At 32.7% G+C, this 26,972-nt stretch overlaps 1 protein-coding gene across 4 annotated transcripts; it reads right to left on the bottom strand.

The window, feature by feature from the left end:
* Positions 1–652: 652 nt before the first annotated feature.
* Positions 653–26,601, bottom strand: LOC126814313 (catenin alpha-2). 4 transcript variants are annotated; one of them, XM_050539390.2, is made up of 22 exons: positions 26,461–26,601; positions 21,494–21,635; positions 20,591–20,780; positions 19,553–19,719; positions 18,963–19,082; positions 18,240–18,329; positions 17,304–17,477; positions 16,641–16,844; positions 15,974–16,000; positions 13,250–13,330; positions 12,670–12,822; positions 11,755–11,847; positions 10,247–10,403; positions 9,564–9,764; positions 8,734–8,885; positions 8,368–8,428; positions 7,831–8,050; positions 7,318–7,423; positions 6,648–6,782; positions 5,916–6,008; positions 4,874–4,897; positions 653–3,787 (listed from the first exon to the last, which is right to left on the bottom strand). In XM_050539390.2, the coding sequence occupies exons 2-22, from the start codon at positions 21,590–21,592 to the stop codon at positions 3,617–3,619; spliced, it is 2,718 nt and encodes a 905-aa protein (XP_050395347.1). In that variant the 5' UTR covers positions 21,593–21,635; positions 26,461–26,601; the 3' UTR covers positions 653–3,616. The 4 variants fall into 4 exon arrangements, with proteins under 4 accessions (XP_050395347.1, XP_050395349.1, XP_050395348.1 ...); XM_050539392.2 differs by lacking the exon at positions 26,461–26,601 and adding an exon at positions 22,377–22,464; XM_050539391.2 differs by lacking the exon at positions 26,461–26,601 and adding an exon at positions 21,962–22,339.
* Between the last annotated feature and the right edge of the window lie 371 nt (positions 26,602–26,972).

Raw genomic sequence — 26,972 nt, 5'->3', positions numbered from 1 at the left:
ACACCCTGTCTAAATACTCGACTAAAGTCAATTCCTCTTCCTCGTGTCTTCCTTTTTAATAACTGCTAAAATGTTGGTTAATTAGTTACATTGGGGATTATGAAAATGTAAATCCTTATCATAACAATCTATTACACCATTGTTACGATTTTAATCCATTGTAATCCCTAGGAGCTGGATTCCCACGAAGTCGTCGAAAACGACCTCGTTTAATCCGTTACGGTCAATAACTGCGCCTTCGCGGGAATAAACCGAGAATACACCACACTAGTCAACTGGTGGTGTGCATGGATAGTGATAAGACCTAAATAGTGTATATTGTATGCATGGTCTCTGTGACGTCACCGGCCAATTAAACGGATTAAGGCTGTAATTGAAAAATTGAAAAGTGTTTTCGGGTGACTGATACTAGAACGGTAATATGTCGACTAAATTTTAATCACATTAGTGTGAGCTTGCCATAAAGTTAATATAGTGACCACTGGCTACAGGTACAGAAAATTTCGTCTGGTGACATTATGTGCTCTTTAAGACAAGAGCAACCATTATATCAAATGCAAAGTTGTCAATGCAAAGTTGTCAATACAGGTTGCCGAAGGACAAAAGTTTAAATTGGTCCGATTTCCGGTGAATAAAAATAAAGGCTTTCTTGTTTTATATATTTAATTATATATATCTAGCCATATAATAATGTACAAAAAATATTGACTTTATACAAAAGACGGCATAATAATTTATGAATTTGGTCTTTTGTAGAGAAACCTATTAAATGATATGTATTATTATATCTGTTTTAGAAACTTGTTATCATGACACCAGGATTATTGTTTTTAAAACAAAGATAAGATTCTCACAGATTCAGGTAAACCATGGGTTCTGTGTCATCAAAAAAGGTGTTTATTAGTACATTTAGTAATAAACTGAAATTTAAATGGGGGTTAAATCTCCTCCTTTTCTGAACCAACCGGGGTAATAAAGACAGAGTATTTCTTTCTCCATTTCCTGATTCTCCTAGCATATACAGATCCTCTCGGAAACAGATTTGATGCAGGTAACTTCTGTCTCCTGTATATAGTAGATTTTCTCCATTTAGCTGAACTTATGTTTATCTACGAAAAATGGTGTCTTAGAGAGGTATCTGTCTACTCCTTCCCACATCAGTTGTCTGAGAACCAGAATATATATTTTTTTTTGTATGGGACTTGAATAAGATGTAGAAGTATCAACTCAAATATCCTCTTCTTAAAACATGTTTCAAAGGATATAATTTATATTTTCACTAACAACAGAATAGCCATTTTCTAATAAAGAAGCTTTTTAAAACAAAAAATGTATAAAATAATTAAACAATATTTAAAAATAAGGTTTGAGTGTCACAACCATTGAGCAGAAGCATTAAAAATGACAAAGAAATTAAAGGTGTACAATTCTAAACACAACCTAAAGAAAAAAATAAATAATATTTAAGAAAATCTAAAAATCTTGTGTAATATCCTTAAATGACATTTAGAAGTAGATGTATAACATTAATAAAAAATACACATAGCTTTATGGACTTAAATAGAAAAATCCCTAAAGTTGTGCGTTTTTATTAACACAATTCTGTATTTTAAATTACTTGAGGCAGTACAGATACCACGAGTTTCATTTATTTAAAATTGACAGAATATATTATTTATACATGTTAATAGAAACCTTACTAAATGATGGACACACTGTACTTTGAGGTTTGAAATGACAATCTGTTCATCTGCACAATAAATAAGTTTTACCATAATAGATTCACAATATTTACGTTTTGTACTTATTATACATATGTTAATAGACACTAAATGATGGACATACTGTATTTTGAAGTTTGAAAAGACAGAACGACTGTGATAAGAGAACACTAGTTGATACATGGTGCTATATGTGTACAAACCAGTGATTGTTTTCTATAATAAATCAGGTTGTGTTTGATTTTTTCTACTGTAAGTTATACCTTACCATTACTCATTTCTGTATCTAGGCTCGCAATAAATCTATATTTATATAAATAATCATTATGAATGTTCATGATCAATGAAAATATATGAGTGTTTTTAATTATATTAAATTGCTCCTATTATGTACAATATATACATATTACATACATACATCTACTCTTATCTACTACCGTAAAACATGAAATTATTGTATTCCCGCAAATCAACCTTTTATAGTTTGTCAATTCTCTAGTGCTCTCATAAATATTCAAATAATTTTTCATGGTTATTCAAACGCATTTGTTGGTTGTTTAAACTACCAGTAATGGAATTTAATAACAAAAATGGCTTCCATTAGGAAACATTTAATATATCAAGTCAATGAAATCAACTAATATTCCAACATAAATATCGAGATATGGAAAACATGTAAATTTGAAGATTCACAATTTCTAGAAATCGGAAAATGCACCAAAATGTATCCAAAAATTGATAACATGAATGTAATCGAATATTCAAATTCTATTTGAATAATGAATTATGATTTATTGAATAACGAACTAGTCTATTTGAATAGTGAAATGAGCACTCAATGGGACCACTCCAATTCTCTTTGATTTCTTCACACATTTCAGTCTGGTGAACTATAATGTCATGCTCTACAGTTCATATTATACCATATTCTTCAGACTAAATAATCTCGTCTAAAATATTTATTTGATTAACCAGGCCTTATTTCTTTTCAAAGATAAAATATTTACAATAAAATAGTTTTGCACTAAATGAAATAAATGTGAAGCACTCGCGAGACAAAAGGATGAAAAAAATATGGATTAAATATAGATTTGTTCCCTTTACGCAAAAGTATGATCTTAACTGATCAGCGCTAACTCAAATCCACCTGTTACAATTTTTTCAGGTATAAATCCTCTGGTATCTGTCGTTTTTATTAATCTGTTTAATCCATGGCCAGCACAAATTAAATATAAACAGGTACAACACCAATAGTTCCTGACATTTTGTCAAATATAAGCAAAAATTATTATTTCCAGGCTTATATAACAAAGCCAGATGTCACATTGAAATTTTATATAGTTATGCAATTAATATGAACAAATTAAGAAGTCAAATCAAAGTCTCTGAATGTCATTTGGATTTGAGGAATTGTTAGCAAACTAGAACACCGATCCAAAAATGCTGTAATTCCGTATTTACAAAGATATGATGAATTAAAAATGCATCAACATCAGCAACCTTTTGCAGATGACATAAACTAGAATACCAATCCAAAAATGGCTCAATTCAGTACTTAAAAAGGTAGGAAAAATTTGTCAACATCCGCATCCCCTGCAGATGATATAAATGGGATTTGGTCAACTAACAGCACCACCTATAATCTTTGCTAAAATCTTTCGATGGGTTTCTTCATAACTTGATTGAATCCAAGCTGTAAGTTTATTAATCAATTTAAGTATTTTCCAGTGCTGATAAAGCCATGGAATTTTTTTATATTTTGCGAAAAATTGAAATGACAAACAGAGACTTTAATTAAAAGAATCTTTTGATTTTCTTGTGATCAGAGATTAATGTGTATGAATCTATATTAAATTCTCAGATCTAGAAAAAAAAAAAAATGGTTGTAGATTAATTTAACAGAAACTATCAATATTAATTTCTTGGAATTCACTTAAAGCTTTCACTGGTTCTATTCTTTCTTTAGGAGCTCCTTTTCTAACTTTAGCTGTGAGTTCGTTAGGATCTTCACGTCTAACCAGAGGTTTCTTGGCTGGGGCTTTCATCTTCCATTGTACAACAGGTTTCTGAAATAATTATTTTGTATTAGTTACCGATCATACAATACAATATGTTCGTTTATATTTTGTAGTCTCTAACACATGGTTTTGCAATTCAGCATATGATAACAGCTACATGGCGTTAATGTCGACTCCATGAACTTCTCGGTCCAGGCATAGTTTTCAATCGCTTTTGGGGGGTTGGATGGTTGAATGGTTAGTGTGCGCGCGCTGTATCATAAAGTCTGTCATTGAGTCGACTGGCGTGGTTTAGAATTCCGGATGTACGAGGCAAGGAGTAGGGTCGCCTGTCTAACCTCGTGGGTTTTCTCCGGGTCCTCCGGTTTCCTCCCACTGCTAAAGACCCCTACGCGCACGCGAATTATGTAAATAAAATTAAAACATATGTTAGTCCCGAAATGACCTAGTTTGTGTCGAGTGGACGTTAAACCCCATTTCTCTCTCTCCCTCAATCGATTTTTTGGCAGATATACAACAATTGAAGCAGAATATTGCATTTGAGCACATTCTAAACTCTCTACACAATCAACAATAAACACAAGGCCTCGAAAAATTGTGGTAAATTCAATATACAAGACAATAAACATTTCCGTTTGCATACCTACATGAATCCAGCTCCACATGCGTAACATTTTCCACTGGCCGAACACTCATGTACGGGGTGACGTCACAAGTACACGCGAATCAATGATGTTTTCATATTCATTCGTACCGATGCAAAAGGTGCCTGACTTTATTTCTTAGATTAGTCAGTGCAGCAGACCTGCACCATTCATAAACAAGCAGAAACCCAGAAGACAAACCAGTGGACAAGTTACACAACACGGATATTGTAAGTAATAAACAATAAAAGTACTATCAAATCAAGTAATGGATCCAAGGGCTAGTCATAATGGTCAACTGCTGTAATCAGGTGCCATGACTTGGCGGCCTCCCATAATGATAATTTGCTATTCGTCAGCAGCTTACTAATACTTTATAAGAATTGGGCCCAATGACCATGTCCGATGAAAAGTTTACATACTGTGTGATTACTCGGTGAATGAGCCTAGTATAATGAAAAGGAAAGGTTAAATAAAAGGAAATACTTACATGTTTAGCTCCATGTTTGGGATACTGAAAAAGATAAAAATATTTAATATTTAACAAATACATAAATGAATAAATATGTGGTGCAACGATTCACTTTATTTTGATATTCATTAGGCCATATACAAAACTACATTCTGGTTCTCAGATACCACATGATCTCATGGATGCCACATGACCTCATAGATACCACATGTTCATATTTCCCCCAATTAAAGATGGGTTCCCGCGTACAAACTGGGTGATTTAATGGTATATATGGACTAAAAACATATTCAAACTAATTAATTTGTCATAATTATGCTTCAAATCCTTCTCAAACATTGTAATTGCGAAGGAATGCCCTGCTATTAAAATTCGATCAAACCAGGTCATGCTTACGTCACGTCTTGGAAGTCAGAGGAGAATTCATTGCATACATAAGACGATGTTGTCTTTAATTGCTTACTATTTATTACAAATATCGAATCCTAATTAAATTCTAGGATTATCCACTACCTGCGTCTTTTTCTGTCATTTTTATCTCAGAAAGTATTGTACGTCTAACTCTTCATAGCGTTTATCACCTTGTACATCAAGTGCTCAATGTTCGCGTGTGACCTTTGACATCACACGTGCAGAAATTCTTAATCGTCGGGCTGTTGATTAGGGGGCTGTATACGCTCCATGAGTGTTTTTCGGGGAATGCAGTATTTTTCTAGTAAGATTGGATATCTCTACTTTCCATATATACAAAAATTGCCATACTTTTATTGGAAATAACCACCCGATAAATACTTTTCTGGGAACCCATCTTTAAAGGAATGTAACTGTTAAATGTTTCAGGTTGAAATATTCAAACGTTTTTTTCAATCGGATAAAAATTGTGACCTCTAGAGGAACCACTACTATCTGATATGCGCGATGTTTCATCAAAATCAGATCAAAATTGTGGCCTCTAGAGTGTCCACAACCTTGATATACCATATTTCTACATTATTTCAGGCATGATTTTGTCTCTTCCCAAAAATAAGTAAAAAAATGTGGGCGTATAAAATAGGTTTACCTTTGTGGATGCAACATAACAAGCCTTGACGGTATAAACTACAGCATTCATTAAATTCTTAGCAGCATGAATTAAAGATGTAGCACTGTCCAGCTGTAATCAAATTAATAAAATGGTAAGATATATATATATATATACATAGAGGAATACAGGATTATTACATTTGGGAGAGAGAGGGGCACACGTTCGGGTGAATTTATTTATATATTTTTGCCTGCACATCTCAAAGACACCAAGTTGGCCGAGCATACATGTGTCCTTCTGAAACTAGCCTAAGATGAAAGCCTTTATATGGAATCCCGAGTATATCAGCTGAACATACATGCACTAAGTGATCAATCACTGTATTTGATAACATTAGTCTATTCACACCACATTTATGGTTACTGGGAGAAATGTAACAACTGAATTCTGTGTTATTTAATCATAATTCTGTCAATTGAGAACCTACAAGAAACATTCACAAAACAAAATTCGGATTGATTTCCTGAGTTTCAAAAGGAAAAACATTACATTTAGCTGTATGTTATTCTAGATTCCAGTTTGATTAAATTATAACATGTAAGTTTCAAAAGACAATACATTATATTTAGATATTAGTTGTTATTGAATCTCATTTGCTATCAAATTCGTAACATGTAAGTTTCAAAAGGAAATACATTATGTTTAGCTATATGCTATTCTACATTCCAGTTTGATATCAAATTTGGAAAAGATATAAGATGTACGTACCCCAGATACAATAAGTTCTCCACTAGCACTCTGTACATCAGCTTTAACTTTACTAGTAATATTTAACTGATGACAATATAGAGCTATTCTCTGCATGTATGAATCTAAATCTTTCTTGGATTGAGAATCTGGACACTATAATAAATAAAATCAAATATTATTAAGAATCGTGAACAAGTTCTTTGATGAAACATTCATGTAATATATTAGTCTATTTTATTTCATATAACAGTGAACAGTTTAACAGATGGAATAACATGGATAACAATACGAAATTTAGGAGTGATCAAAGTCTCCATTATGATTTGGCTATACCATTAAAGCCATTGATGGATCTCTTGCAAACTACGTTATTATAAAAGTTGAAACTCTAAAAGTCCAAAAATGGTTCAGTTCTGTTTACAAAGATACAATGAATTGAATATTTTGCAACCTTTGGGTTCCTTTAAAATCTGACTGAAATAAAGCCGGGAGATTATCAATTATTGATATTTTGTTTTCTTTGTTAAATGTTAAATAATCTATTATAGAGTAAATTTTAGAGTGGGTTAAGCTGAGAGAAATGAGATATTGTCCGAAAAAATTCAATCGACAATCAGTTGCTTTGATTCATAAGAAGCATACAAAGGTTTTTTTTGTAATAAACGACTATGAATATCCAGTACCCTACCTTACTAGATACTTCTTGTGCTAATTTATCTAATTTTGAACCAGCTTCTGAAATCTTTTTAGCAGCATTAATAACATCCATGGTGCTCTTCAATGGACCTCTTCCTCTATAAAATAATGCAAAATAATCAGATTGTACATAAAATTCATTTGCCTATTTTCTTAATTATTTAAAACCAGGAACTGGTTGCATACACCAGGTGATCTTCTTGGGACTGCCCTCATTAAAAATGGAACCAAGGCGTCGCCAATCCTAGTACAATCAACATGGGCATAGATTGATTGACTTTGATTCCAAGATGGCTGCAATGATGCCATGCTCAGTTCTTGGTTCATATAGTATGCTTGTATTTGCACACATTCTAATTGTCAGGTACTGATTTTGTCAGCTACAAATAAAACCATTATTTTCATAAAATGTAAGATCTACAAAAAAGAATATTTCAAAATTGGCATACTCTGCCCTTAGTAGAATGCTATTTAAAAGTAAATTGACAGGAAAGTTTTGACTAACCTTGTAAAATCTGTCATCTCCATCATTATCATACACATTTGTTTAGCCAGGACAATAATATCATTTCCACTATCATCCCATTTCGCTACCTCAAAATCTAATTTCAATTTCTCTTGTCGGAATTCTTCTACTTGTTCTTGAATCTTCATCTTTTCTTCCTCAGGCAGTTGTCTCATGAAAGCTCGATCACTTTTCTCATTATCAAAATCGGCAACGCTTGCTATAAAATACATCACATACAATGGTAATATTAAACAAAATCGACCATGCTTGCTATAAAATACATCCCATACAAAAGCAATATTAAATAAAATTGTCCATGCCTGCCATAAAAACAACCCATACAATTAATTGTCAACACCATTCCGTTCCCTTGTTTGCCAACAACTAAATCCAATTTGTTTCCTTTAAAGGCAAAAATTATCAAATCTGAGAAATATATAATTAGCAAAATGTGCAGCACCATACTCAATTTGCTACCATTGATCACTTTTTACATATAAAATATTGAATTTCAAATAGGAATGAGAAACTTACAATATCCTTCATAATCTTCTTCATATTCTATTTCACTATCAGAATCATATTCTTCTGCACTCTGAAAATAATTAAAACCCAAAAATGCAGTTTACTACTTTTCACACTCCCATAGCTCAATAGGACCAATTTGAAAGGGTTCGTCTTAGTCAGTGGTGTAAAACGGAGGGCCTGGCAAGGGACAATGTATAGTCATTCGGACGGGATGAAAAACTGAGGTCCTGTATACACATTGACGTACACGTAAAAGAACCCATGACACTATTTCACTATTGTTCTTTTATCCCTTTAATTTACGATTTTTACTGATTATTTCACTACTCGTTTTAGTTAACTTTTTTTTAACTGATCATTGTTACTACTCACCCTGTTCATGAGTACAGCTTGTCGTATATCTCTAACACCATCATATACAAGTCGACTAGCTTCTATAAACTCATTCTCATCTACATCACCTTGTTTATTAGCACTTAATGAATCGACAGCATGTTCTACTTTCTCCGCAAAATTAGGCATAACTATAATAAACATAAGTTAACATGTATAAATGTCAAAAGCAGATGAGTCACTTTTAATTTAAAGTCACGTACAGATCCCATCATGTATTTTTCAGACAAAATCTAACTTTTCATCGCTTCATCCACGATAAAGTGTATTCAAATTGATTAGTTAAACAAAACACAACAAAACAATCAATGGTAGATAATGTCCCGGATTTGTTTCAAACAGATAAAAGGAGGCCCATTAAAAGATTATAACCAACACTTTCATTTGGCCTGGCTTGTTTATCTTGTCTCCAGAGGATATTGAATGTTTCAAAACTTTCAAGTTATCATATCTTTGTACAAACTTAACAGAATTTAACAAATTTGGGACAGATATTTGTTTCAGAGCTTCAACTTTCACAATATTTTATTATCAAAGGGATTGATAATCGCTCAAGTTACAGTCAACAGCTTTAAAAGAGAGAATGTAAATTCCCTGCTGATGTGTTGACATATTCATGATAAGAAATAAATAACATGGAAAAAATATAATTTGAATCAATCAAAATTTTAACTAGGATTTATTCTGTGTTTTTATTCAATACTTTAGAAAACTTTTCTTGATGATCATTAGCTAAATATCAGATGGATATATAAATGAACCCACGATATGATCCCGGGGTTATGGGATAAATTAAGTCAATAACTTACTTTGCTCTCGTAAAACTGTAACAGCCTCCATTACACGTTCTGTATACAAACCGGGTTCATAGTTATCCATCTCTGCCGAGACAACATTATCAACCCGAGATGATCGACCACGTATAGCACCGGCTGTACGATCTAATGTATCTGGATCACCTTCTTGTAATGCAATAACACATCTATTTACATCTTCTAATATGTGGTTTTCTGAAATAAAAGTCGTGGTACATACATTATGTATATCATTTTCTCTATTCTGATAAGTGACAATATAAAACATTGTATATGAATTTACAAAGATAGGTTGCCTGGCAACGAAACATATGCCTATAGCAGCTAAGGCATTGGAGCAGTCCGCAAGGATTGTCGCATTGTTGCTCGAGCATTCACAAGATTCTTAAAAGTTAGCAAGGTCAATAACCCTGGAATCTATTTACAAAAATTACTTATATTAAAAAGGCTCCTCGATTTAACCATTTAAACAACAATACATAATTTTAAAAAGATTGGATAATAAATGTAGTGGATGCCAGGTGGACAAGAGCAAAAACAATTCACAGCACATTCTTAAAAAAGAATGAATGAAATGGGGTTTAACGTCACTTTTCTGCATCTACCGGGCTAATGAAGACAGGCATTCTAAAAAAAACAAAACAAAATAGTGTTACACGTTAATGACATAAACCAACCTGAGACAGCAAGGAAGTCATGTATAGTTGTGATATCATCAACAGCTTCTGTCAACAGACGAACTTGTTTTTCCCATGTTTCTTTGAATATTTCCATATTTTCTTGAGCTGGTTTAGATCTTGGTCTAGCTGCTAAAACTCGAGCAGCGTTTATCACCTGTCAATCAATAGTACCGTAATATTAAAGTTATTTCCTCATCTTGTTGCAGCAAACAAGTCGCCGTTTTGTTGTGAACATAAGGCTACACAAAATAAATGTCTTGTTTCTCGGGCAACTGACAGCTGAAACTGTAGGGGGGGGGGGGGGGTGGGCGTTTTATTTTTTTTTTTATCTCATTTCTGGCTAGAGGATGGTGCAAAATAAAATTTGCCTATTGTTGAAAATTGTTGGGGCGGGAGGGCGGCCTTGTATTTTTTTTTTTTTTTTAATGAGAAAGTCATTACTTGTCTACGGTTTTGCTTTCAGTTATATATTATACATCCTTAGAACATAAACCCAAAAATCAAGTCTACTCAAACACTGAACACTGACTGAAAGGAAAATAATTTTCCATATTTAATTCACGTAATGTAGCTTACTAATGGTAATGGTGACAACCATAATTGAAATTGGTTTAAAATAAAATTCCGTACGACTATTAATAGCCGTCTATAATAACAACAATATTTTAAAGAGTAAGCCTCTGTCAGCATGTGTATCAAAAATAATCATCACGGTAAACGACACTTCGATCTAAATCTAGTATCGCTGGTTTATAATGATTGACCTAATTCCAACCAATGAGCCGATTAAGATCGAATGATTGAAATACATTGCATTGTTGTCAATGACTTTCGGTGTTTAACACGAATCAAATTCTAGTTCACAAGGGGAGGTAATTAAAATCACGTGATACAAAAATGGAGGTTCTTTCGATATCAATAAAAAAGACCCGTAAATGAGCGTTTACATCTGAATCAGTTTACTACATTTGAATGGATATTCACGTATGGGGCATGTAGATACATGCGGCATATTTTTTTTATGACTGGCTTATCGATGTTCGGGCGGGCGTTACATATTTTTTATTTTTCATCAAGACTAATAAATAGGTAGCACGCGCAACCAATTTTGCGTGCGGGCGGTGCCCGAGAAACAACTTATTTTATTTGTGTTGCCTAAGCAATGAGGCTACGACTGGTTTTTAAACTGTTTGTTGATTGGTTCGTAAAGTCAAGCTTCGATCAAGGGCAGATAATTTGAATATGTGAATACCTCGTGGATAAACCCAGGGTAAGGTACAATCATTCTGATGCCTGCCATTTTTTCTGGTATAGATTTCTGTTTTATCAGTGTTTTAATAATATTTTAATAAATGTCTTCTAAACTTGTTGTTAATTAAAATGTTAATCAGTTTCAGTACATTTTGGCATGGCGTAATATACAGTGGCTTCAAATCTACTTTATTGAATGTCTGATTATATTTCTGGCCTGCAAATTATTCTATGGAGTGTCTGATTATACTAACCTGTGGACAAAGTGAATCAATTTCAGCAGCAGCCATTCTGACCATTTTAACACCTTCATCATTATTTGACATTGAACATGCTAGATTTGCTACCTAAAATATACAAAGGAGGATTCTATCTTAAATCAAATGAAAAGAAATGAAATAGAGTTTAATGTCCTACCTTTCTGCACAGACTTGGCACACGAAGATGGACATACGCTTTGCAGTGTGCTATGAGGGGAATTTTGCCTGGACAGCGGCGTTATGGCCTACTCTTATATCTAGTACGCCAATGTGTAAGCTACACAGAATCTCGGTTTTTCGTCCCACCTGACCGAACAGAAGCTCCCTTTGGCAGGCCCTCAGTCGTGCATCACTGACAATGGGAAAACATGCTGGAGAAACCAGTAGAACTGTCTCGGCCAACAGCGGGATAGAGCTCAGGGCCTTCTGGTTAGCGAACCAGCCCCTTACTCACTGAACCACAGCGACTATTCTATTTAAAGGAGTAGTCCTAGATTTTTCAGCCTAAATTATTATTCAAGTAAGTTTAAATATATAAACCAAATAACAAAGACTACATTTCAATGTGGACATATCAAAATTAAAACAAGATTCCATATTTAAAAGGAACAGGCATCTTGGAGTATATTATTATACAAGTGGGTTTAAATATACAAATCAAACAGCAAAAACTAAAGCAACTGCCAATTCACTTTGTTTTAAAGTTTCAACTAAAAACATCAGACATTCAAGAACACCGAAAAAGTGGAAGGGATATCTTTTATCAGCTTTTATGCTTGTTTTTCATATGCGACATAACTGTAATAATATTGGACACTAAATTATTGCTTCAGATACAACTGTGATTATTGTTTATTTACAAACAGGGATCTTTGCTAAAAAATACCATTTTGCCGAGTTGAATCTTACCTCAACTAGTTTATTAGCATGTTCAGCAAAAACCTGAGCATATTCCTCCACTCCTTTCTCGTCTCCAGCTTTAGCTGCTTCAATTAGAACTAACAATGGTACATTAGTTTCTAAAAACGTATCAGAAACATGATCAACGACAGCTTTCCTTAACTGAAACAAACATCGAAAACATTGATTAATATACGTGACAGTCCTGTTTAATCAGAAATGAACTGAAGCTGGTATAAAGTCTTAGTTTTCAGTACTAACAGCAACAGGCCTAATAAAGACAGGCATATATCCATACAGTTTATTATGAGCTAAATTTTGTCTGGACAGCAGTCCTACAAGTGCAGTCTACTGTCATTACAATTTGCAACTGTTAGAAATGTATTGTAACGTAATAATCATTAACTGGCAATTTCATCACTAAATACTTCATCAAAAACAAATAAAATAGCACTATTAAATTCCTTGTAAAATACTGGTTATTATGAAGTTATTTTAAAAATCATAAGTTGAACCGTTTGGTTTCCTCTATTGAAGCCACAAACAAACTTTGTCTTGTATATACATATGGGCTATATATATGGATTACCTGTCTACGTAAATCTCTGGTCTTTTTACACATATTATCTATAGCTCTATCTAATGACTCTGATGGTTCTTTCTTACCAGCCTGAAAATAAAATGTTACACAATAAGCTACCAAGGAACATTAAAATTTATTTAATAAAAATCATTATATATATATATGAAGGGAGGGAAAACAAAACCAATTATCAAAATTTTAACACCTTCAAAGCAAAAATGTATGGATCAAAAAGTTGCTCTGGATATGATATATGAATAAGTCCGATAGATGTTGCCTTTATTTTTGTACGAGTCTAAATACTTAAAGAATAAAAAAAACATCACTGTGCATTTGATGCAATGTTTGGTGTCCATGTTAAACATGGTAATTTGCATTTTTATGAAGTCACGTCACGGCTCTTGCACTCATATATCAATTATATACGCAAAACAAAATATATTTACAACGGACACTAAATCAATGGCAATCAAATTCAAAGTTGATAAATACAAAAAGCCAACTGAATATAATAGATATGTACATGAACTTTCACTGGGGATCATGCCAAAATAGAATGCGTTCCCGTGGAATAACACTTAAATTTGTAGAAATAGAAAGTTCATGCCACACACAAATTCTACATGACATTGAGAAACTAATAAGAAGTTTGGTTTGTTATGTCTAGAAAATAGGAGTCATGCCAACCACAGACAAAAATAATAATCTAATAATCTTTTACTGAACATCAAACATTAAAGTCTTTGCGTGCCACTTGCATTATTCGTAAAATATCAAATTTTCCACGACTATAAGGGGGTCATTCTGTAAGATTTAGATAAAAAGCTGGCCATTCTTGCTACAATATTTAAAAAATAGATTATGCAAAATGGATATATTGAAAATTTCATTCAAATTACTTTTTTTTGAGCGAATGGTTGTAGTTTTTACAAGATGTGTGCATTGATTGTAACCACTGTTCTGGTCATTCGAGCCATACCCTCACTTCTTTCTTAAATCAAAACTGTTCTAATCTACTTAAAATCTGAGCCATCTGATGGCATTAAGAGTTGATTATGGTCTTATGATGTTAATAAATGTCTAATTGATAATTTATATAACATTTAAGGCCCAAAGAAAGACCTGCAATAGGTAGACTTAGCTCTTACATAATGCCTGTTTAATCAAAATATCAAGATTAGATAATCTCCCGACTAGGATTCAATTGAATAAAAAGAGGCCCATCAAAAGATTTTAGCGAAGATTATAGGTGGTGCTGGCTTACGTCAGAGTATGTCAAATGTTTACAAATTTTCTATTCATCATATCTTTGTAAATACTGAATGGAAACCAATCAAACATTAAGAATATTTTAGTTTGCAAGGGACTTTAAATATAATTCTGATATGTATCTCTATCAAACACTAAACCATGCAAATTTCAATTAGGCCATACAATAAAAATATTCTTGTTCTCAGCATGCAGGGAGGGGTGGGGCTTTGTTGCTTTTGTGTTTTTATTTTGTCAAAGTATCACTTCTGGACTAAATGACTTCTCATAAACATCACATTTCAAGGCACTTATTTATCTCATCACATTGCTGATTATATGATTATCCAGTATCATTTTATTTTATGGCTGTCAATAACATTTGATAATTGAGCCTACGATACATTCTTTTATAGAGTTACTTCCTGTAACCCAGAGAAAACATTTATCTACATCTACATGTGGTTATTTTTAGGTGATGCATGAGTAACTAAGAACCAGAATATTTCTATAATATGGCCTTAACTAACACACTTTATATACATGTCAGTTTTATAAATATACATATTATACATCTAGTTATCTTTATAGAAAGGGCATACTGTTACAGATACGACCACTGACTAACTTCAAATATTTAAAACACTGCACACAAATTTTACAAAATCATAAAAATATCCATGCAAAACTTATGGTTCTAATACTGAAATAGTTTCTAACATTTTACAAGTTGATGGGTGTTATCTACACTGATTATTTACAGATCAGGTTTTTGAAAGAAGAATGTTTTGAATTATGATTAAAACAGCTTTCTGTTGTCAGTTGAGTTATTGGCTGTGGTAGTCCTGCATATGATATAGCAATTTTTCAGTTTGGCAGTTGTTGGGGTTTTTTTTATGGAAATTTTTTTACTGGGAGTGGAGATTTCTGCAAGTATTATGGGTGTTAAGACATTTTTTATAACTAGTCCTTAACTGTTAGTAACTGTTCAAATTCTTTTGAGTTTTATTTCCAATTAAGGAATAAGGTACTTAAAATAGTTATATTCAAAATATCATTCTTTTAAACATCCTGTCTTGATGTTTTAATTTTTCAAAATGTCTACAAATAAATTAGTAAAATTGTTCTTCCATAAGTATGTGTTATAGTTTATTGCTCTATCCAGTTACTAAATGCCTCTAAAGGATTATTCTATGTACTTATGTTGTCAAGTGATTTGCTTTGCCTGGAATAAAGTTCGAAATTTATTCACAGAAGAACCAATATTTGAAAGAAAAAAAAATTCAGTAATGTTGACTGTTGGAATCACATACTTCCAAGAATTTTTTGTGACACTTTCTAAACATCACATTTGTTAGAACAACATATATAAACTTATCATGCTTTGTTACACACTAATATCTGACTCTAATCAAAATGGTGGGAGAGGTTTCAACGATTCAAAATGCACGGAATTAATCTTAGTCTTGGACAAAGATCTACCTTTTTCTTTATTGCTGGTTTCTTACACTGTCATAGAAACAACAGAAAAAAATAAATTGAACATTTTAAAATATCTTTTATAATATTTGACAATTCGAACGAACAATTGGAGTTCTCTAATACAACAGAAACAAAATCTATTATTTTAACCCTTTAAATATTGACTACCCTGGTTCCTTGAAGTAATTAGAGAAAAGTGATATATTTCATAATCGTATATCACTGGACAGTCCATAACTACTGTTCCTTGGATCAACTCAAACCTCTCAAGATATGTGAATAACTCTCAGAGATATAGGATCCTATACTAGTTCTTGGGAGTGTCTTACTTATCTCTGTGACAGTCTAGGGAGCACCAGTTACAAGTGGTTTCAGGAGGTCTAAAGGGTTCAATTATCTTATTAAAATATCTGACAAATTAAACGAGCTTGAATTTTAAAGCCATTAGAAGATTTGAAAGAGGGTAAATGTTGGAAATCTCTAATAAAAGATGACATATATCTACTCACGGAATAACTAACATTTTTACATTACAGAAGCAGAACACGTAATTATCTAAACTGGTTAATTTGGCTCATCTGAAATTGGTAGCGAATGTAATACGGCAAAACCGCGATTGAAAGTTTTATAACCTAACCTCTGTCATAATACATATATAAAAACTTACATTGTTCATGTATTCTGTGAGCAGATCTTGTAAAGCTTGTCGTACGGCATTACATTCCTGTACAATACGGCCACGTCTTTCATCTCTTGTACAAGAAGAATCGGCCATGAGGGCAGCACCACTGATGATACTTTCTAATCTTTCTTCTAAAGCTGTTCGACTTCTGACCTCATTATAGTTCAATGGATCCATTATTATCTTTTGCTGTGAATATAAAATAAAATGACTAACAAATAGATACCATAAACAGTTACCATTAATGATTGAATACACCCTCAAGCATGTTATCCTTCTAACTTAATCTCCAAGCGTTGGAACATAAACATATATTTTAAGTTTAATAAAATATTAGACAAAAATGGTGACCTCAAAAAGTTGCACAAGCTATGTACACGATAGGTATAATTAGGGCCAATAACCCAGGAAGTTACGCTGCCAAAATCGAACCCATCCATCCAAGATCTTTGAGATGTAAACTTAAATTTTAAGTTTCATCAAGATCTGATAAAAATTGTGACGTTCATCCAGACATATAGACGAACAGGGGCGTATAAAGATCACTCAAGTATTGTGTTGACGAGATTTTAAACTCAATCAATTTGTTTCATTTCTAATGTAAACCATTTTTATTGATAAATCAAGTAAAAACATTATTTCACTTACATCAAGTTCATCTAGGGCAGCAGCTAATTCTCCTGGTCCTTCAAATGGATGAGCTTCAGAATGTCCTGTAGCTTGGGTTATATTAGATATCTTCTCTACTGCATCGCATACTTGTTTATACGCGTAATCTCGATTATTTCTTGCTGCTGCCAATTCAGGGTGACGAACATAGGCCTAAAATCAAAATGATTGTATATTACCAATTTACAATACAATTCAAAAAATAAAGTGGCAATACTGTTATTTATTTACAAAAACAAACCATTTCCGGTCTTTTGCATTGAGTACAACCATATTAATTATGGCTATCAACAAACACGCAATGCCTCAAAACACAAATTCCTAAATTAGTTGGCAACCAAATCAAAGTAATGTTTGTTTAAGTTTAACTCAGCAACTTTATCGAGAGATAAAAACAATGGCTAGCATTCGATTAATAATGCAAGTACCATTATATTTAATATTTAGTAGAACAAAAGATTGATAAATTATTTTATCTAAATTAGACTGCTTGCTACCCTAAAATCTAATTTCTATTAATTATTTTTAGCATCAGTAAATTGAAAAGGATGGATGTGATTATTATTTTTATCCCGAGTAATATGAAGTTACGGGATAATGGAATGGGTACCATTCTTCTGCTGTTCGTTCCGTATTTGGTTTCTGGAGAAAATTTCTTAAACCATTAAAGATATCTTAATAAAAGTTTGGACACATATCAACCTGTTATTATCGTGCTTTTTGCTAATTAGAAATTTCCCCAATTCAATATTCTTTAGGCTTCCATAGAAACAAATTTGACAAGTTTTATCAATTGGCACATAATGTTGATTAGGTCTTTTTGTTATAATTTTAAGTAGATAATTTCTGACAAAATTAATTTATTCCTCAAACAATGCTAACAGCAGAATGTAAACAATATCAATTAAAACTAACCTTTGATGTTGTCAGTAACATCATACTGTTCTTCTTTAATACAGCTCTAGCTGCTGCCAAATCATCTCGACGACGTGGATCTTTCAGGTCCTGTAATATAGCGCAGATAAAATATGATCAAAAAATACTACAAACAATCCAGTTTCTTCCAAGAGAAAATGGAAAGTGGTTAATTATGAGATTAGCATGTTATTTTCATTTCAATCAACATGTGTGCAATGAATATATGTGCAATGCCAGAGTTAAAATTCCCTAACTCTCAAGGTTTTTTATACATGCTAATGTATGCACTGATGGACCTCAGTTATTCGTCCCATTTGATCAACTAGGTACATAATCCTTGTCAATCCAGTAGACACCAGCCCTGACAATTAAAACCCAGGCCAATTATTTCTGTGATGTTTCAACTTGAAATGAAACGGACCAACCAGGCAAATGAAGACATTGTTTCTGCCTGCTACTCATCTAATCCCAAAGGATCCTCTTACATGCATGCCAACCTGTTCACAGGACCTCAGTTCTTCGTCTCAACCAAACAACTGGGTGCTGTTCCTCACCAGGCCCTTCATCTACATCACACTGGAAAATCCCGAGGTACTGTCTTAGCCAACACAGGGATCAAACCCCAGACATCTTCATCCCCGAGTCATTGTAGCTCCAATGTTTCAATTTAAATACACTTACATATTTGTTATTCTACATGTTTATGAAAACAGTACTTACAGCTTGTCTTTTAGCTGCTCTATCAGATAATTCATTCAAACTTTTGTGGAAATCTTTAAATCTGGCCATTAGTTCTTCCTGACTCTGAGCATTACGGATATTATCTAAATTATCCCCAACCTAAAACAAGAATCCAACATGTCCATTGCCCGTTAATCTCATTCTCAACATGACAACTTTATTTTAAATAATTTTATTGATTTAAGTCACTATCAACCTTAGCTTCAATTCAGACTCATCCTAAGAATGGGACAACTTACAATCATCACTCTAATCCAAATTTTCATCTGAAGATACGAAAGACTTTAAAGTGTTAATTTTTAAGAAATGTCTAATAAATAGTTCTGTGAAACCTTAAATGCAGGCCTGGAAATAATGGTTTTAGTTGCACACGACAAAATGGCAGATACTAATGAATTAGTACCTGATACTTTTAACTGTGCTGGACATGCATTAATAATATCAATACAAAAGACAAATCAGCGTCAGAGTTTTGTGCCTGACATTGCCTGTGATAGGTACCTTATTTCCAGGCTTACTTAAATATATGATATGGAATACAATGGCAGATTTGTTAAAAAAAAACTTACATTACTCAGAGATTGCATGATTAAATGAACATCTACCATATCTGCTAAGATCAATAATCGTGTAACGGCAGACAACAAAGCTCTAGCAGCACGAACCATTGCACCACGTTTTACAGATGAACAGGGATCTGTAGCAAAATCTTGTGACGCCTCATGCATATCTTCTCCTATTAAATACATAAACACAGATAATGTTATATATATTATTATTTAGTCATTTATTCACATGACAAGCATATAATCAACCCTCTAGAGCATCAGATGGCTGTAATATTGAATGGATTAGAACACCCAAGTCATTTAACAACTTATTGCTAAAATGGACAATCAACACTTGGTTTATTATCGTAGCAATCAAGACTACCTTGTCAAAACTCATAACTTTGCTCAGAATAAAGTAATTTGACCGAAATTTTAAATATATTCATTTTTTATTATCTATCGTTTTAACTGTTATAGCATTTGATCTTATACAATGCATCTTTAAACTAAAAACATCCATTTATAAAATCATTAAGGAAACACTACAGCTAAATGTGACCGAACAATTTTTCTTAAACTATAAAATCCATGTGCACCGCTGGCAAACTTCAAAAAGCTACAAACAGGTCTCACAAGTCCTTGAGCAATGATATCTGACCTTCTTGTACAGTACTTCCCTAGAGCTTTGACATTTTATATAAACTGGGTTATTTTGAAGATTGTGAATCAATACTATTTTTTTTAAATAATAACTGCTTCAGTGGGTTTTTATGGATATTTCATCCTATACAAAATATTGTTTTGATTGCCTAAAAGGACTGTGTGGTCCGTAAACCATTAGATGATCAAGCTCAATAATGATTTTCAAAAAAGAACTAAAAACACTTTTATTCAATGAAGCTTTCCCTTACCAGAACTGAAACCTTTTGTGAAAGTGCAATAGAAACTTTAACAGAGTGTTTTTGCGCTAAATAAATTCGGTGTTTATTTATTTATTTATTTAAACAATGAGGTAATCACAGACTATCCTGTGTCTCCTTGAAAGAAATGACCCACCTGATCGTCTAACTTCATCTATAGCATCTAACATATCAGTTTGTACTTCTGGAAATTCTTCAGCTATTTCTTCCCCTTTAATAATAAAATGTTCGGTGGCTTTCTGAACAGCAGCACTTAATACATGTGCTTTCTTAGATCGTCCTTTCTTCTTTCTCGAAGGACCATTCTGATTTACTAGTGTTGTTACCTAAAATATATTAAATCACAAATTCAAAAACATTCTATTATGTTAGAAATTAATTATTTGTTCTCTTCTGTTAAAAGATGACACTGAAACTGATATCTTATAAATTTACAAGACTATAAAACAAATACATCTTGGTAGGTGTTCTGAAGTGTAAACACTAGAGTCAAAAATTGTATTTCAATATATTGTACATTACAAAACATTGTAAAATTCATTTCTGAAGAAAAACCTGAATTTCATTAGATTAACCATCAAAACACAACCCAAAATCATACCCAATACAATTATTACAATGTTATACAAACAGGTCCTTTTTAGAAATGAAACTTTAACAATATTGTAGTTCGCAAGGGGTTAGAAATCTGCCAAATAACGATCAGAGATTAAGTACCGAATGCATGTAAATGTGTGTATATACCGGTATATGTATTTTTTTGAATGTCAGTATAACTGGGATGTATATATTTTATTGAGATATGTTGTGGAGAAAGTTTCTCAATACATTGTGAGATCAGGTCAGATTTAACAACAAGTACATGTACATGTACTGGTAGTGAGAAATAATTACTGCAGTCAATATTGATAAATCCATAATAAATACATGTACACTAAATAGTTCATTCCTACGGTAGCAGTCAATCATGGACAAGTACATGTAATTGAATATGGAATGATACATGTATATACAAGATTTTGATAAAAATAATGCCTACCTGTGTTACAAGTGGTTCCAGCGTTTTTTCAACAGACTTTGTTCGTATTTCCAGGTTTTTTGGATCCCATTTCACCTGAATTCTACCAGTTCCAGACATGATGTTGGTCTCAGAGTTTTATCCACTTATGTTTCTTTGGAACCTGCAACAAATTAATTAATTAACAGTGACACAAGATGATCAAAATTCAACTTTGGCAAACTTCATGTGATGCATCATGTACATATACAAAAACAATGCAAGCCTCGAAACAAGGCCCCTGTTAAAGACAATGTCATTCTCAATATCAGGCAATGTAATCCCTCCGCTGGTTGTTATTATGTCTGACACAGATTTGTCTTTCTGTGTTTTAATTATAGACTTGGTGCATCAGTTTCATTTTCGCTAAAATATCAAATTTTTCACAACCCAATACACAGCACAATATGTACTCAGATTGATTCAATAAAGAAAACAAAATCAAAATACCAAAGCTAGATAATCTCCCTGCTTCAATTTAATCAGATTGAAACTAGATCCATCAGGTTTCTCTGCTAAAAGTAAAAGATGGCGGCGTCTTGTTACGCTCAAGCAGCATCGATTGATGAAATTACAATTTATTATAACATTGTAAATACTGAAAGGAATTGAACCATTTTTGGACAGATATTCCTAATATTTAACTTTAACAATATTATATGTCCCAACGGATTCCTATAGCACTAAATGATGCATTGAGCTTTTAACATCTATAATTTATGTCCGGCACAAATTGTTCGCTTGTTCGTAAATCTTAAGGTCCATTTCCACCAGACACAAATTTTAACACAACAAGTATTAGTTCAATAATGCCAGACTTTTTGTCTGATACATATAGAACTAAAACTATTATTTTCAGGCTGACATCAAGTAATATTATAACCCAAACTATATCCAAGTGAGGTGCACTTGAGTGTGTTCTAAAAAACGACACATATCTTGTCTCTAATCCATTTCTTTTGTGAGGATGTCAACTTATTGTTTTGTCTCTGCATCTGCACTTGAGTTCAACTCCAAAAATTTAACAATAAGCAAACACTAAAAATCAATGGAACTTCTAGTTTCTGCTTTCCAAACCATCATTTTTTTTTTAACACAAAACATCCAAATTCTTGTTAAAGCCATTTATTGACAAAGGAGGCTATTTTAGTTATAGCGTTGATGTGTAATTTATTTTTTAATGTCTTATACTAAATGTTCAATTTTTATTCAAATGACAACAAATATATATTACAAAAGCTTGTTTTAAGAAAAGCAGGCAGCGGAACCATTAGTGTTGATGTATAATTTATTCTATATCCTGAATGTTCAATTTTTATTTGGATGTCAACAGTTAAATTTTATAAAAACTAATTAAAACAACAGGCAGTAGTGCATTGATAATCAACGTCAGTGTCAATTGCAACAAAAATTATTTTTGATCCTAGAAGAACTTATCTTATATAATATTATTATATATGATATTTAGCATGTTAAAAATTGCAAACCTTGAGTTTTTGCTTCCTGGGTCAGTCCTTGGGTTTGGCCCTGCGAAAAGCACAGCACACATCAAACATACTTTGAGCCAGGAAACAAGCATTATGTCATCACTACCATACTGGAATTGTGACATATTAAAAATCGAAATCTGTCAATCGATGGGTAATTGTCCAAAGAATAAGCATGTCAAACGAAATTGATTAACCTTTTTTTCAAAAGAGTGTCTTCCCCAAGAACAAGAAGTTCAACAGAGAAGTGCTTTGAGACCAGTTCCCTATTGTCCTTACAGAACAACAAACTATCTCAAATAAAAGCCAAAACAAACACTGAAATATAAAATACTGTAGCTCTGTGGTGAACCATTTTGAGTGTAATGTAATGTTATATCAGCTTTCAATAACAATACGAACAGTTAAAGGTATTGGAGTTTGGATATGTGAAAAATTCTGTCATTTGTATGTGATGAATGCTTGGAAGAAGGTGTCTCGGTGCACTATCGACAAATGACAGGTGTATTTTATTTGTTTTGTGTTGTTTTCTGTCATCAAACTACTTCCTTATTCTAAATTCCAATACAGGTATTATTGTAATCTAGTGTATTTGTTACAGGTGGCTCAGTATGAAAGACAATTGCACCAGCCTTGCCACCAAAAAGAATTTCATATATTTTTCACAACCAACTACCGTATGGTAAAGGTGTATACGAATTGAAAAAGTGAAACGAAATGAAATGGGGTTTATCATTGTACTTTTCTATATCAACTGTGCTAATGAAGACGAGCATACATCATGCATGCAGTTGCTGTGATGGCAATTTGGCCTGGATAGTGGTTCTACTCCCTACTCTTATTTTGAATTCAAAGCTATCATGGGTTTGATACATGTTGGTCAATATGTACACTGGACCTCAGATTTTCGTCCCCTCCATACAACTGGACGCTCTTCTTGCCAGACCCTCTGTCCTCTACCGCTGACATGGAGACCGACCCTACTCGGAATTCGGTTTACAACTCATCAAAACAATAATTCAGTCATATTCAGTCATTATTTCTTATGGTCACACGATTATCATCTATGCATGATAGAAGAATTTTGAACTAAATGAGCGCCACATTCCCCACCTACATGTACGTCCAACTTGACGACAGGATTAAAAAAAAACATCAATAAACATCAATACACTTCTGGTGTCCTACATGTAACAAACAAGTCTATTTCTTTAATTCCATAAAACTGAAAATTCGAGATAAAATACACAAATTAAATTGTTTTGTACTTTGAAGAAGGTACATGTAAGTATAACGATTTGCAAAAAATCTATTATAATAATATTAGTGTTAAAGTTAGTCAACAAATGACATGAACAATTACTACTGGTAGACACTGGCAATAGTAGCCTACTTGATAATCAAATATTATGCCTTTCTATCTACAGGTACGTTTTTGTAAATGGTAATCTTTCAGGTGATACACACTCGGGTCCGTGTCAAAAACCCCTCTGGTCAAAACCCCCTAGGTCATAACCCACTTGGACTTAAATTAAAAATGGACAAAACCCCCGGGCCTTTTTATTTATTTATTTTTTATTAATTTATTTCCTTTATTTATTATTATTTAAAAACAAATATTTGAAAAATAAAATATTATTATTTAAAAAAAAAAATATGATGACCAACTAAGACAATTGACCACACAATTAACATAACATAATCTGCTTTTTACTAGGAGGGTTTTGACCGTATCCCTACACACTCAGTGTCAGTGTAAAACATCTTATTGTGTCACGATAAACGCATCAAGGCATACATGTATATAGAATGACTAATATTAGAAAAGTTATAAATCATATATTTATGACCCATCTTGAATGTCATAAAAATTTAGGACTAGTCTTAACACAAATATTGCACACTGCAAAGCTTGCAAGCCACTTTACATTTTCCACATAAGATATAAAAGGGATTGACTATATACTCCATATCTTTATCTCTAGCTTGAATGAAGGCACTGGAATGGAGCCAGACTTGCAAGTTTTGAAGAACCAATAGCTCCTACCGGTACTGTTTCATACTCTTTCAACATCACAGATCCATGCAAGAATTTCCAAGTGAAAATTTGATACAGCACAACACAAAATTCAAACAAAGACTTTGTGTAGGCCCTACCATTAATAGAATTAACCCTGGCAAGGGTGTCGCGCCTCTGGTTGCATCCAGTTAAATGACAATACAAATATAAGCTAACAATACAACAATTCAAGTTCCTACATCATGCAGATACAAGATATTACAAAAGTTACACAAAACTTGTCTGATATAAAAAGATTTGAGCACACTACATGTCACTGTATACCATATTAAGGGTACTAGAAAGCAGCGTAGCCAGAAGATTACCAAATTCAACAAAGTTGACCTAATCATTATTATAGCCTCAAGATACATAATGTAAGATTTAGATAAATAACTAGCCATTCTTGCTATAATAGTTCGAAAGTAGATGATGTAAAATGAATAATTTGAAAATTTCATTCAAATTACTCTATTGCAAGCGAAGATATTAGCCTTTGAAGGTTTGACAGACGTGTGCAATAATTTCTACCACCGTACTGGTTGATCGAAGCTAAGTCTCGGTCCTCCATATTTGATTAAATCAAAGTATCGCTGAACCATTCTAATCTATTTAATATCGGAGAAATCTGATGCCTTCGAGAGTTGATTAAGGCCTGGATCAGTTAATTAATGTCTAATTAATACTTTAGAAAACATTTCAGGCCTAAAGAAAGACCTGCAATAGGCAGATTTAGCTCTTGCATAATGCATGTTTAAGGGCGTTGAGCAGTCTAAATTGCACATTTTAAAGCTAGCACTGTAATTTTTGTTGATAACATATGACATTTTATGTTATTTTGGATTTTGGGTGGTAAACTACATATTAATCACCCCAAAAATACCAATGACAATGCCGATGACAATAAAGTCAAATTTTCTCAGTCATGACTGCATGGATTTTCTTTAAATTTGATATGAACAATGCTAATAGCAAGTCAAAAAAAGCCACTGTTGAAAAGTTAGTGTGTATCTTAGACTACTCAACGCCCTTAAATAATCAATCTGAATCTGGAATGGGCCTAATCAACAATTGTCAATAAAATCAACCAACAGTAGGCATTATTAGGCCTAATATTACATGAGAATAAAAAGTGTCATAGTTCATCATTGGATTATACATGTATATATTGTGAACAGATATATAAAAGGTGTGTCCTTTACTATTTATTTATATGAGTCAAATTATAATTCTATCCATTAAATTTGTCTCGTCCAGTTTAGTTTCGGAATTCTAAGTGATAACGATTAACGTTGAATTTTCAAAAGAAATTGTTGTATTCTTTCTTTCAAAAATACGATTTACTCTTAATAGATGCAAGATTTCTTCCCCATTAATAGTATTACAAAACAGTCAATACTTACTATATTTATATTTACTTTTGACACTATTTATCATCAATATTATCTCTTTGAAAATACCGATTGATGAGTAAGACCAATTTCCGGTTTTCTGATTAATCTACTTACTCCCGCCTTAAATCTTACAAAAGGCCTTAATACTGTATTAATCTACCTAAGAATTAGTTTGTGTGATTACTCATTTGAAGAACATATATATTTGATAATAATGCTTGATAAGAATTTTCATTGTATTACAAATTGCAATTTTAGTCCTCTCTGCAAGGGGGAGATAAAAGAACAGCCACTAATGGAATGTGTCAAAAGTCACGTGACAGGTTAAAGAATTTTTTTCAAACAACGGGAAGCAACTCCAAAAATGAAGGGTGTTCCTTGACATAAATTTTGTTTATCGGGCGGTAGTTCTTTTGAAAACTCAGACTTCAGTGTTTGTTTTTCTCATTAAATTGTCACATAAAATTTGCTATCTATATCAAAAGTTCAATAATCTACATACATGCATCTTTTATTGAGAT

The sequence above is a fragment of the Patella vulgata genome, chromosome 3 (assembly GCF_932274485.2).
Source record: "Patella vulgata chromosome 3, xgPatVulg1.2, whole genome shotgun sequence".
In the NCBI taxonomy this organism is placed as follows: Eukaryota; Metazoa; Mollusca; class Gastropoda; family Patellidae; genus Patella; species Patella vulgata.
The sequence above is the reverse complement of the archived record's forward strand: the minus strand, read 5'-3'. Positions and strand labels throughout refer to the sequence as shown.

What these genes read in the sequence shown, in the direction of transcription:
- LOC126814313 (XM_050539390.2), bottom strand. Translation starts at nt 21,592, where the DNA reads ATGTCTGGAACTGGTAGAATTCAGGTGAAATGGGATCCAAAAAACCTG. An exon ending in GAGCAGCTAAAAGACAAGCT is followed by an intron (nt 18,330 to 18,962) that starts GTAAGTACTGTT and finishes GCTATATTACAG; the next exon opens with GACCTGAAAGATCCACGTCG. An exon ending in AGAAGATTATGAAGGATATT is followed by an intron (nt 8,051 to 8,367) that starts GTAAGTTTCTCA and finishes TGTATTTTATAG; the next exon opens with CAAGCGTTGCCGATTTTGAT.